The sequence below is a fragment of the Pleurodeles waltl genome, chromosome 2_1 (genome assembly GCF_031143425.1).
Source record: "Pleurodeles waltl isolate 20211129_DDA chromosome 2_1, aPleWal1.hap1.20221129, whole genome shotgun sequence".
In the NCBI taxonomy this organism is placed as follows: Eukaryota; Metazoa; Chordata; class Amphibia; order Caudata; family Salamandridae; genus Pleurodeles; species Pleurodeles waltl.
In genome coordinates this window covers 459,535,706-459,550,059 of record NC_090438.1, presented here as the reverse complement: position 1 = coordinate 459,550,059, position 14,354 = coordinate 459,535,706, and the positions used below count along the sequence as shown (strand labels likewise).

General features: G+C 45.7%; 1 protein-coding gene across 2 annotated transcripts in view; it reads right to left on the bottom strand.

Moving 5' to 3' along the window:
- The window catches only part of CENPI (centromere protein I), a 368,658-nt gene that overhangs the window by 38,602 nt on the left and 315,702 nt on the right, over positions 1-14,354 (bottom strand). For both annotated transcript variants that reach the window (XM_069213362.1, XM_069213368.1), the window contains exon 18: positions 7,537-7,585. In XM_069213362.1, coding sequence (XP_069069463.1) covers positions 7,537-7,585 — 49 coding nt within the window. The remainder of the gene's footprint in view (positions 1-7,536; positions 7,586-14,354) is intronic.

Here is a 14,354-nt window from a genome sequence, read left to right as displayed (position 1 = left end):
CCTCGCTGCAACACGAAGTCCATCCGCATGGCGTCCAGGGGTTGGGGCCAGCAACCGTCTACGCGAGCACAAACTCTCCATTCCCTAGCACTTTAAATCCATAGGCTCCTTCCTTACACCAGGGAAGAAATGATGCAAAAGACAACACTCTGAATATCTAAAGAAAGAAAAAGCTCTAGATGAGCATGCTGTAACCTCACAATTACATCTGCTATATAGAACTTAGGGTGAAACCCCTTATTAGAACAGTCAAAGGTCACATCCTCAGTACTGCTCTGAACAGAAAAATGCAAAGACTTCAAGTTCTGCATAGGAAAGTGTGAGAGCACATCAGCACTAAAACTACTACCATTGAGCACATCCAACTGGTCTAATATTAGTATCCTCTTAATTGTACATCATTATTGACTAGGAATTCCGTATGAATAACCTATCCACAAGCATGGGTTTCGTAGTCACTGTGCATTGGGTTGTAATTATTCAATCATTCACTTGCATATTTCTGGACCCCAATCAAGATGGAACTCACCCTCGGCACTAGTGATCTGTTTAAAACAAGCATTGGCATAGCCAATAGGTCTCACATTTAGGATGTCAGTAGGTGAAGGCTCTACTTTTAGGTTTCTATTTTGTTATTGTTTAGCATCTTGCATTGCCACTACAAGTGAAAAAACAGCCCTAGATATGTCTGTGACACCATATTCACATATCGAAAATATTAAAGGACAGTTGGGGCTGTGTTCACAGCATTAGGCATTAGCCAGCACCTTGTAGTAGACTACCGTTATGCTTTGTGACTGACATACAACCGCCCGTTCTGTCAGAATCAATAAGTGCCTTGGGAGGGGGTGGGGTCAGAGAGAGAGAGAGAGAGAGAGGTAGAGAGAGAGAGAGAGAGAGAGAGAGAGAGAGAGAGAGAGATGTAGAGGTAAAAAGGTGTGTAGAGGTAGAGAGGGAGGTAGTGTTGTGGAGAGGTAGAGAGATAGAGATTCAAGAACAAAGTGCCATTGGTGCGCTCAAAGTGCAGAGAGAGAGATATACAGAGACACAAATGACACCCCAAATGCTATTTTGTGGTAGTGTGGACGAGCAGTTAGGCATACCAGGGGGTAGTACTAAGCATGTAATGCACACACATAGGAAGTAAGTGAGACATACACTCAAAGAAATCTGACACAATTTATAAAAAATATCACATACTTTTATGTAAATGTAGATACCAAGATCTACTGTGTCCCAAAATTCTCAATTCCACCACACACAAGATGGCGGAATTCCCAAGGCTGTGCTCACTTCAGGTGAGTCATGCTAGCGGTGTGTCTAGCCTGCAAGTGCAACATGCCTACTACATAGCTAATTTTCCCTCCTTTCCAGGTGCTAAATGGGCCCTGGGGTGGGGGTGGGGGGGGTCGCCATCTCCCTCTGAGGAGAGACAAATCTGCATACCAAAGGCAATGAGCTCCTTTGAAGCTGCCTGCCTTGGAATGCAGATCATCCTGTTGAGAGGGGTGTGTTAACACCCCAGCCAGAGCAGGCTTTGTTTTTGACCGCCAGAGAGCAAAGGCTCTCACCCCAGAGGTCAGAAGCTCCTCTGCTGGTGGTAGGCCGGCTAGAACTAGTCAGTTAGCCCTCCAGCAGTGGGTAGGTTTTCAGGGGTCACCTCTGAGGTGCCCTCTGGGTGGATGTATTAGCAAATCCATCACTGGAATTAGTGAGGGTTTATTAATACGAGATGTTTGATACCAAACATCCCTGTTTTCAGTGAAGCCATCATGCAGCTGAGGAACTCTTTCCTTCATAACCACCATATTCAAACAACTATGGACTGCATATGCCTATGTTGATAAATATTTTTTTCTGATTATGTGTATATTTCTAGTTATGTATAGTTCTTTAGAAAATATGTATCGCTAAATGTCATAACAATAAAATACACACACACTCTTTAAACCTGTTTGACTAAGTATATTTACCCATGGTTCTAATTATGTATTGTATGTACATATATGTGTGCATTCATATATATATATATATATATATATATATATGTATGTATGTTGTTCAGTGTTTGGCATGTCTGTGGGTCATTGCATGGCTCCTGGGTGGGTTGTTATACTAGATATCTATGAATCCCTGCTCTCATCTTATCACATTCTGACTCATCCCATATCCATTCTACTACTTTCATCTCCTAAATAACTCTGCCTAAGCTCTTCCCTCCGCTTCCACATCTAACTCACCAAACCTCACTCTACTACCATGACCTCCCAAACAACCCTACTAAATTTGCCCTCATTTATCTCACCCTGCTACTATGATCCCCCTCACCCTTCCACACTCTTCCCTCCTCCATCCCCCTTTACTCATCCCAAGCCTTTGGGATGAGTAAATGAGGGATATACTCCCAATTAACACTTCTGGATTTCTTTCCTCCTCCACCCCTCCATTACTCCAGTCAATTTAACTAAAACTCTCATATCCGTGGCTCAAATTAACTCATATAATACTAAAACTGTACTCATATTTCCCGATACTAATCCATCACTAATTCTTGTTGGGTTCCGAAGTAGCATGCTACTTGCCGAAAACTGCTTCGACGCCTCATCAGGGGTAGTAAGCGCTATATAAATACTATAACAATACAATATTACAATACATGTCATGATAGTGAAATACTGCCAAATTCGGTTTTCACTATTGCAAGGCCTATATTTCTCATAGCTCAACATGGGGACTGCCTTTAAATATTTTTTAAGTGCAGTTTCGTATTGGAAACAAATAGAGAAGTGGAGTTTGGGATTTCTGAACTCACAATTTAAAAATACATCTTTTATTAAAGTTGTTTTTTAGATTATCAGTTTGAAAATGCCACTGATGCCGCTACCTGCACTGTGGCCTGTGGACACCGCTCAGGAGGTAAATGAAGCACAGTGCCATCCTGTCCCGCACTGGAGCCCTGGTCCACCGACACCAGTGCCATTGACTCCAGCATTGTCAACAGACGCCCCTGTCTGCACCGCGACCCATGGGCACTGCACAGAGGCCTCCCAGCACTGCACCGCCGCCTTGGGCCTACCAACAACAGTGATTCAGCAACGACGATGCTGCTGCCTGCACTGTGACCTGGATGATCTGCACGTCGCACTGCCCCCCCTTCACACTGCGGCCCTGGTCTCAACGATGCCGCAGGACGCTGTCACCGAGTCGCTGCCTGCACCGTGACCTGCAGGCATCGCACGTCGCATCGTCCCACTTCGCACCGCTGCCCCGATGCCATCCACGCCGGCGCTCCTGACTTCGTCACCAGCCCGGAGTTTGATCTGCAACGCGTGTGTCTTCAAGGGTCCGATGACACCTGCACCAACCCCCAGAAGAGACACCTGCGACACCAGTGACGCTGCTCTCATCGCGAGGATCACAAAGCCCTATATTTCCAAGGTACTGTTTGCGGGTCTTCCCAACACTGTAGCTGGCCTGCGATGCCGCGGCCGGCCTGAACTATTTGATTTGTTGTTCATGATGCCGTGATAGCCCCAGAACGAGCTATTGTCTTCAAGGAATTGTATTTTTAAGTTAATTCTTGCAAAATTAATCTTTTTATTACTGTATGTTGGATTTCTCTTGTTTTGGTCTTGTTTTACACAGATAAATATCGGCTATTTTTCTAAAACAGGTGTGGTGTCCTTTTGTAGTGTTTTCACTGTATTACTGTGCATTATGTGCAAATGCTTTACACATTGCTTCTAAGATAAGCCTGACTGTTTGTGCCAAGCTACCCAGGGGGTGAGCAGGGATTATCTGAGCCGGGTATCTCCCTTATCCTGACTAGAGTGAGGGTCCCTACTAGGACAGGGTGCAAACAGACTGCCAACTAGAGACCCCATTTCTAACACTTACCATTAAAAATTTTCAATTTCTGCATATTTTTTCAACATAAAATAATGATATCCTTAGTGATTTGAGTATTTGTTTGGTGTGTACTTGTTTGTGTCTGTTTTGTGAATTACTGTTTTAATGTTTGAAATTTAAATCATACAAATTGCTTGGGGGTCCCTGACTTTCCAGTAGTAATTCAGAGGGGGTCCTCAAGAATCAAATGGTTGGGAACCACTGTGCTATGTATTACAATTGCTGGGTGTGTGGAGGGGCCACAACTCATGAGGGCTAAAGTGAGTAAAGATGTGCCTCCCCGCAGTCAACAATGGTAATGAATAGATTTCATATCTACACAGGTCATACACCATGGTATTTTTCATGTGTACTTGTTTTAACAAAAGGTATTAAACCGAAATCGGTATGAATGGGGTTAAATGTGTGCACTATTGTAAATTATAACGAAAAGATTTTGTGACTATGAGGAGTTGTTTCCTTGTTAACGACTAATTGCTAAATGTAATCTGTGAGGCAGTGGAAGTGTTTCTCTTGTCAATTCCGCTGTAGTAATAAATACACATTTGACCTTTGCGCGCGCGCGCGCACACACACACACACACACACACACACACACACACACACACACCCACCCACCCACCAACAAAACGGAGTATGGAGGCACTGCTTCGAAATACTCCGAATTAAACAACACTAATAGGGAAAATAGCATTAAAACGTGGCCACAACAAAGGAACATGAATTGAAACTGGGCAAATGCGGCAAATGCAGCAGTATTCTTAAGGGCAGTGTTTACAGCAAGAAGGCATTTTAGGAATGTATGAGAGCGTAGAAACTGGCAGTGTCTTTTATGGTTTAAATCCGTTTTTTGCCGCGACATCCAGCATGCAATATCACAAAATAAAAATAAAAAAAAGGCGTCATATAGAATCGCCATTTCGCTCAAACTAAATAACATTTGAGAGGACACATTCAACATCACCATTAAGCCACATTTCTAGAAATCACAGCCAAGTAACACATAGGGTCGATGGTGAGTCAAGAAAAAAACATAAGGCGGGGGATAGCAGATGGCGACAGAATGAAAAACAAAAGCCACTCGATAAAAGGCATGCCAACCTCCTGATCCCACTCCTAAAGTAAGAGAATTTCAGCCCATCCGCTCCCGGATCCCCCATCTCCACAAGCAGACACCGCAATCACACCCAAAGTGTTCGTTTAGGAGAGCCTGCTTGTGACTTCTGAAACACAGCTGAGGCAGAATCACGAGCACGTGCAGCACGTGCCCGAATGTTCCTCACTCTGGCAGCGGGACAAGCCACAAACTCAACGTAACTACTGTTTCCTTGGCTTCCACAAGTGCTCTTTTCCTTTTGGGTGGGCCCAGAGTGAGATCATGATACAACAGGAGACAGCAGTCGGCAACATCTTCTTAAATGTCACCCTCAAAATTTTGAGTGCAATGTGACGATAAATGTGCAATCCACTGTTGCACTCACTTATTCTTAGAAGAAAGTCTGAAAACTGACATACAATATTTGTTTTAGGAGTCCCTATTCAGACCCCAAATAACCTTCGTTATGTTATTCAATTTAGCACGTGACACCGCCGCCTGTATCTGCACAGGGACCCCTATGGTCGTGAGAAGGGCCCCCCCTACGCAGATTATTGAGACTACAGTTGCAACCAGCTGAAGAGCCTTTACATTGCATTATTTTTGAGGTACACTGACTATCTTGTACTGTGCCACAACCCGCTACAGACTGATACTCTGCTGCCGCTCTCGTAACCCTTCTCGCCTTAAGGCCTTGCAGCTTCCTCCCACTGCAAGTGACCGCAACAGCGCCCTCAGCAGGTGAGATCAGCTGACTGCGGACATCCCAGCAACGTCTTTGTCCTTTGCTTGAGGAACCACCAGCGGAAATACAGCGCCCTTCTTAACGGTCTTCTTGGCCGACCTCGCCCCAAAAGTGTCTTTTTAAGGAAGCAGAGAGCCCAGCCGTCAGTCACGGTGCCCAGAGCTTCAACATATACGAAGTTAGAGAAACTAAGTCTCACATACAGTTGCCCACTCTTTTCAATAATCAGTGCCAAAAATATGGAGTGGTGTACACCACCAAAACTATTTATTGTGCTTACAATTGAAACATCGAAGCCAAGGTCTGCTCGGTGCAGAAGGCCTCTGTTTTGGAGATGTCTTGAGACACAGGTGAACAAGGTTGCCAAGTCATGTAACATTTACATTTGAGCTCTACAACAATGTTTGTCATTACCAGAGAAAGACTGATTGTGCTAGTGAACATAGATTCACAATAGACTACCCGACTTTCCCGAAGCCCTGCATTGCCCAAAGGCAATGCCTAGCGCTTCACAGATTCTGTAAATATGAGGTTAAACTGTTAGCAGAACAATATTCTTCCAGGCCATTTTCCCCTAAATGCAAAGTCTTTCATTGGATGTGATACTGAAGCCTAGGGCACTGCTGCGATGAGTTGTCTGGTGCAAATAGCCTCAAAATTAAGCACTTGGTACAAGGGCAGAAGAAAACGGTCCAATCACATTTTCAAGCCATCTATAAACCTGCAGTGATGCAACAAGGTGCTGCTTGATAGGGAGGACGAAGTAGAGGGTCTGGCCGCCCATGGTACCTTCAAATATCATCCTGTCACTGCCAGGTCAAAAGCGGGCTTCAGTTTAGGCATCAAGGATTTTCCTTGCCCAGGTACTTTGTGGAATGGTGACAGGTGCTTTAACATTTCTTGTGAGATGTTTATCTAATACAAACATCAATCTGCAAATCTAATCCTGGAGGGTTGAAACAACAAATTTATTTCTGATGCATGGAAATGCCATCTGTTGTACCTTGCCGATGAAGGTGGTACCCATGTGGATAGCTACGAAATAGATTTTTGAGGCCACAGGTTTACCAAAGTCTAAACAGCTCCCATCATTGGCCAAAGCACACACAGGTAGAAATGGGTTTATATAGCGGAAAAATTAAAATATTTTCCCTGAAAATGCCACGTAGCCACTGAAAGACCCACAAGGTAGCACACCTAGAAGAAACTGGTCCCAGTGGGGAGAAAAAAACCTAAACAGAAAAAGTCTTAGCTGTAGAGTCAGTAGGTGAATTTGGTGTAGCATTTTTTGGGGGTAATAAGCACATACAAATCTCCAGGAGAACTTTCTCCCAAGGAAAGCCTAGCACAAGTAAACTCTGAAGATGGCCAAGGGAAGTAACGTGTAAGCATTACTGGACAGGGTTAAGAACACGAAATATAGGCAGCACAGTAGTGAAACAAATGCACAACTCCAATCCCACTATGTACACTGTAAGGCAGGTTTTCAGTTAAATTACTCATGAATAATTGAAACCAAGACAGGTCCAGTGCTGGAGAGAAATACACAGCCACATGAAATTACTTTGCTTAAAAAAAGAGGCCTAACACATCTAATTCAACACAGATCTATTTTCAAAGTTATCTAGCAGATCTCCAAGCAAAGAAAAAAACATGAAATGGAGAGCACTGATCCAACTACAGGCGATATTTTCAACCATTGCTTTCCCTTTACTGTCTAACAGGTATCACAGTGGAACATGCTTCACTATAAATGCACGAGCCTCAGCTCTAGAATTAACTGCACCTTTTTATTCAACTCGTTTCCTTTTGCAGCCACCAAGTTTGTCCGATACCTAAAAAAAAAAAAAAATAGCCATTATTTGGAAGTCTGGTGAACTGCCGTTTAAATTCGCTCCGGTCATTGAAGCAAGGTAAGGTGATCAGGGAGAGGTTTAAGATTATAAAAGGCTTTTAGAATTGCATACAGGGTTAACCTTTCCATTTATATATGTCGACAACGCTATACAAACATATGCATTCAGCTATGAAAAACAAGTTACCTACCTTCGGTACAGCTTTTTCCTGATGGATATTCTATTTAACTGCAGATTTCTCAACTTTAGAATATCCTCAGGCATCAGACTGGATCTGGAAACCTTTACACAACAGTGCTTCTCTGCGCCAGTAGGCGGCTTTGCGTGGCTCAGTGTAGACTTCGTTTCATCTGGTAGTGAAGAACGGAGCTGCTTATGACCACCGCCCCACACACTGACATCAGTTTCTTTTTTGGCTCTGTCCTCACCCTGGGACACAGACCTCAAAAACCAATCACAGTACCATTGTGCAGTTCTCTAACTTGAGGCCCTTTAAGAGGGAAAAAGACAATTACACAGAACAGGAAGGCAAGACAGTGAGGAATCTGCAGTTTGCTAAAATATCCACCAGAAAATGGATTACCAAAGGTATGCACCTTGTTATTCTGCTGGATACTCCTAACCACACACTGTTCACCTTTTGAACAGCTACCAAAGCAGTACCTTCCAAGATAGAGGGGCTATAGAACCGGGTGGATCAAAGAGCCGAAACCTACAAGATAGATCTAACTGTCAAGGCAGTGGCGGTTCATGACTGTATGGATGCCCATGTCAAAGCCTGACAAATGTTGAGAACAGACACCGCATGCTAACAGTGGTAGGAACCTTGGCTCTAGTGGAATTTGCCATCAGTCCTTCCAAAGGATGCTTCTTGGACAATGTATAGCAGATATTGATGCAGAGGACTATCCACCGTTATTAACAAGTTACTTACCTTTGGTAATGCTCTTTACGGTGGATACTTTATCTAATCACAGATTCTTCAACTTTAGAACAATCCCCAGGTGCCATACTGGATTGGGAAGCTTTTCACAGCAATGATCTAGTTGGCCAGTAGGTAGCATAATCCTGCTTCACGCTGACTTTGTTCTGTCCCAGAAGTAAAAGAGAGAAGGAGATATAAATACCACAACTGGCACACTGACAGTTTCTTTCTCAAAGCTGTTCGGCCTACAGGCATGGAACTCAATCTAGAGATCTGCCCAGTAGCAATCAGAGCTCCCAGTGGGCAGATCCCAAGACTGGGACCTTTTTAGATGGGAAAATGATCATTCCATAGGACTAGGAGAAGACATGGCAGTGAGGAGTCTGCGGTTAGATTGAGTATCCACCAGAGAGAGCTTTACCCAAACTCTACATACCTCAACTTTAGAATACATAGCAGGCAGTACCTCCAAAGGTAGAGGGTCTGCGGAAAAGGTTCAGACAAAAAGGTCCTGCAGGACTGAATGGGTGCAATTTCCTTTCCATCGAACCCCGCTATCAAGGCAGCAGTGCTTTGTGAGAATGTGTATGGACACCTACGGTATTGCCTGACAATGTTTGAGAACAGACATTTGTGTGCTAATACAGGGGTAAAAGCCTTTGCCTTGTTGTATTGAGCCCTCAATCCTTGTGATTGCTTCTACTTGGCCAATGGATAGCAGATAATAATGCAGAGTACCATCTACCTGGACAAAGTTCCCTTCTGCATCACCTTGTCTTTCTTTGCCCCAGAAAACCACAGAAAGAACCAATCATCCACCCTGCAGACACTGGTGCAATCAATGTAAAGACTCAAAGCTCTCTGAGGGCCAACCTATGGAGACTTTCTTCATCTTTCAAGGAGTGAGGTGGAGCAAAGAATGTTGCATGGGTGATGGATTGCTCAATGCAAAAAGGAGTCATTTGTTTTTGCAAAAGTGCAGTCTTGGGCCTCAAAACTAGTTTGCTCAAGAAAAAGATGGTGTAAAGCTGCTGCACCGATAGAGCCTGGAGCTAACTCAGGCAACAAGCTGAGGTGATCGCAGCAAGGAAGGTAGTTCTGAGAGCCAGAACATGCAATGAACAGCCGTGTATTGGCCCAAATGGGGTGTGCATGAGGAACATCAGAACCAATTTAAAATCCCACTGTCATCACAAATAATTTCGGAGGAAACATATGTGCCAAACGTTTTAAAAACGTCAGCACAACAGGTGATTTCATGCTAAAAAGGCCAACAAATAACATACCCACTGGAAATCCTTGCTGGGTCAAAGACCAAACAAACAAAACATCAGAACAGGTGCATGTTGCGGGCTCCACACTAGGATACAAACTTGTCCTAGCATCATGCATAAATGGATTTTGTAGAGGAGCCGCAAGGCAAGAATAACATCCAGGTCTCCAAAAGGTAGATCGAACACAGTAAACCGCCCCTGCTCAATCTCCAAGCACGGAGGTGTAGATTGCGTAGACCCAAGTGCTGAACCTCGGCCTGCTGCTTTGACGGAATATTCCCTGGAACTAGAAGCCTGGTTGGGGGAAGGGGTGGGTGTGGGTGCAGATGCTCATTCCCAGATGTTCCAGGTACCACCCTCTTGGCCCAATGTACAGCCACTACGATGACCTGGACCTGGTTGTCCCCAATTTTCTTCAGAATTCAGGGCACGAGAAGCAGAAAGGCATACAGGAGTCCTGTGCTCCACTCTAGTCTGAGTGCATCTCCTAGAGAGCAGTCTTGAGAACTAAAATGTGCAGAAGTTTGGATACTGCGTGTGATGGTGTTGAAAAGATCCAGCCAGGGTTCTAACCTCTGTCTGAAGATGCCTTGCACCCCCTCGAGTTGCAACCACCAGTAGTGATGTGCCCGGAACTGTCTCTAGAACTTGTCCACTCTGGTGTTCAAAGATCCTGCCACAGGGTTCACACCTAGTGAAACGCTCTGACATCCCAGCCAACTCCAGAGACAAAACACTTTCTGTACAGAACCCAGGACTCTACTCCTGCCAGCTTGTTGCACTATCAAATGGCAGTGGCATAGTGACAGTAGAAGGCCTTCAATGCGAGATGAAAGGCCCGCAACTTCTACATATTGATGTGAAGTTATTTTTTCACCTGATACCAAAGTTCTCCGATCCCCACTTCTACCAAGTAATTTCCCCACCTCAGCAGTGATGCATCAGTCACACAGTCAGCTCTGGGTGGGAAAAGGAGAGGGGTCTGCAGCAGATCCAATTAAGGTCAAGCATCCACCACTGCAGATTATTTGCAGTCTCCTCCAGAACCTGGATGGTATGAGACAGATTCCCTTGGTGCTGGGCCCACAGAAACTTCAGGTCCCAGTGCACAGACTGAATATGCCATCTGGCCTAGTTGATGAGCCAAATACAGGAGTCTAAGAGGTCATGAAGCCTCCGAGCCACTCACAGAGACCTAGGTCCAAGGCAGTAACATCAGGACTTTAGCCTGAATGTCCTGGGCTCATTTTGATGGAGGAAAGGCCTGGAATAACCAGCTGTATATCTTAGGTAATTCACTATCTGGTAGAGACTATCCAGCTACAGATTCCTCACCTTTTGAATATTCTTCAGGCTTCAGAGTGGTTTCAGAAACTTTTCAGAAGTACCTTTGCATTCTGGTAGGTGGCACTGCAATCTGGAAATGATGTGCACAGCCAATACAGGGGCCACTCCAGCACGCTAACATTAATTGCTTTCACAATTGTTTCAGTTTTTGTATGGGTTTACCTTGTGAACCAGTTGAGGGATTTGGGGTGTTCCCTCGTGAATGCACCATTTTCATGTAATGCAATATATTTCATCCCTGAGCGCCAGGATTCTCTTTTCCCAGTTCACACCCTATGTGGATTTGCTCTCAAGACTGTCCACACTCCCAGATGCACAGACTCAAAAGCAAATTGGTGTTCCAGTGTGAAGATTCCTACATTTTTTATCTTATTAGTGGATAGAGGCTAACCACAGAACAGGAGGGTCAGTGAGGAATCTGCAGCAACACAGTCTCTACACGAAACAGGGTTACTGAAGTTAAGCAACTCATTCTTCTGAGAGATACCTCTAGCCACAGAGTGCTCACCTTTTGAATGGATACCAAGGCAGTACCTATTTGGAGATGGGCCTGAGAATGGACTTAAACCAGAAAGACCTGCAGGATCAAGTGAGCAAAGTGCCCTCTTGGCACACTTGGCTGACCAGGCAACAGTGCTTCAGGATGTATTGAGGGATGCCCACATAGTCACTTGGCAGATGTACAAAACAGGTACCCCACATGCTAATGCAGTGGTAACAGTGAGGCCCTGGTAAAATGAGCACAAGGTCCATCTGTAGACTGCTTTTCAGCCAGTGCAAAGCAGTTTCTAATGCAGAGCACTACCCAGCTGGAGATGGTTCTGTTCTGCCCAGCACTGCCTTTCTACGCTCCAGAGAACCCCACAAAGACCAGCTTGTCGACCCACGGTTTGGCACAATATATGTAGAAGCACAAAACTCTCTTGGAATTCAAGTGATCAGGTCTCCTCAAAGGGATGAGGCAGAACATAGAACATTGGCAGGGTGATGATTTGACCAATGTGGAACGGAGTCCCATCTTTAGGGAGGAAGAATGATTGGGTCAGCACAACCAGTTTTTCTGGAAACAAGTGGTGTAGAGCTGGTTGGCACAGAGCTTGAAGGTCACTCACATGCCACACTAATGTGATGGCGGCCAGGAACACAGTCCTGAGGGTGCAGAGCCACAAGGGACAGCTGTGAAGTGGCTCAAACGGAGGGCACATCAGAAATGTTAGACCCAAGTTATGGTTCCACTGTTGCTGACAAAAGGAGATTTAGGAAACAAAAGCTGGTGTTTTCCATGAATACATGTACCAGCCTCCCCTTGAGGAATCAACACCAAGAGGATGGCCTTCTGCTCCAGAAGACTGATATGCAGTCGGGACTCCGCCAGACACCAAAGGCCTCTTATCTCCACCTCTCCCAGACGGTTAATCCAACTGAGAAGAGATGCATCAGTCACCACTGTCAGCTCTGAGTGGGGTAGGGAGAAGGGTCTGCCGATGACCCAATCGCAGTTTAATAACCACCACTGCAGATCTTTTGCAGTCTCCTCTGAAATCGGAACGTGGTCAGAAATGCCCCCTTGATGTTAGGCCCATTGAGACTTCAGATCCCACTGCAGAGCCAGCATACACCACTGTAGCGGGTTCGTTATCTCCGAGTATGAAAGATATTGGAATAATTCGATAGGCGCAGTTTGAGGGGGATGAATGATTTATTTATTCGTTATCAAGGTTGGGTTTTCTTTTATCTCGGTTTGTTCCGCAGGTTTAACTTTCTGTTATGTTCACCCAGTATCCCTCTCTCCTTCTCAGGCTCCGTTCGGGGTCCCGCTGTGGTCCGGTCCTGATTTGAAGGGATTCCTGTCTGGTCTTGAGTGGAAGTAGCAGAGTGTCTCCCAAAATAAAGACAGAAATGAAAAATAGGTAAGTGTAGAGGTAAGTAAAGTCTATAGCAGGTTAATAGGGGTGAGGGTGGGTACAGGTGGTTGGGGTGAGGTAACTGTCATTCACTCAGTGCGCATCACCTTCCCGTGTGGTTCCTAGGTTTCTCTCTCCTTTCGAGAGGGTGGTTTTTCTCTCTCTCTCTCTCTCTTCTCTTTGGGCTTTTTGTGAGTTTAAGAGGGGGGGGGGGGGGGGGGGGGGGTTGGTTACTGCGGCCGTCCCCGGATCAGAGGGTTTCGCCTTCCTTACAGGACCTTCCTTTTACCCTCCCTGTAATCCCACTTTTAGCCCCTATTCCCCGTAACCACTGAGGCAAGAATTCCCAGTACCTGTAGGGGCCACGTCCCTCCGGGGACGTGGCCGGCTGTCTTGCGGTCTCCCGACTTTGCTTCGGCAGGGCCGGGAGGCGCCCTGGGGTTTTTCTCCGTCCCTCGCGGTTCTCCTTCCGTGTCAGACTTCGGTTCCGTGTTCGTCGGCTCTCGGCTCTTTCGCTCGCTCTGTCCCGTTCCTTCTAATTCCTCCGTCTCTTGATTGCCTCCACCCCCTAGTCCGTCGTTTCTTTCTAGTTTCTCAACGCAGCTTCCTCTGGCTGCTGTCACGCCCCCGAGGCTTTCGCTTGTGCCCCGGGGGTATGGCCACTCGATCCCTGTAGCCGTACTGGGAGCTGCTTCGGCGGACGCCCGGCTACACATCCCCTCCCTTGAATGGGGCTGTTCGAGACCCAGAGGGCCCAGGAACCTGGACAAATAATCCGCCTGACCCATAAGATCCCCAGGGAGATGGCAAACCTGAAAGGAGAAAGGTTGAAGCTCCAGGAACCATCTCAGAATCCGAACGTTGGTATCGTTATACCTCGAGAGCCAGGTAAGAGGAGCGTGGTCCGTATAACAAAAAAGATCTTCCTAGGAGGTAGTATTGTAAGCTCTCGATCGCCCACTTGATGGCGAGACACTCACGTTCAATTATGGGATATTTCTGTTCTCGGGGGGAAAAGGTTTCAACTAATAAAGACTACTGGGTGACTTATGCCGTCCTTATCTTTCTGGAAAAGTACAGCCCCCAGTCCCACATCCGAGGCATCCGTTTGTAGATGAAACGGGAGATCAAACTTAGGACACTTTAAAACAGGTTGGGTAGTAAGACACCGTTGTAGGGTATGGTAACTATGGGACTGCGCTGGGTTGAGACTTGAGATGTTTTTAGGCTGCCCTTTCTTCAATAGGTCTGTCAGGGGAGCTGCTAAGGTGGAGTAGTGTGGTATAAATCTCCGATAG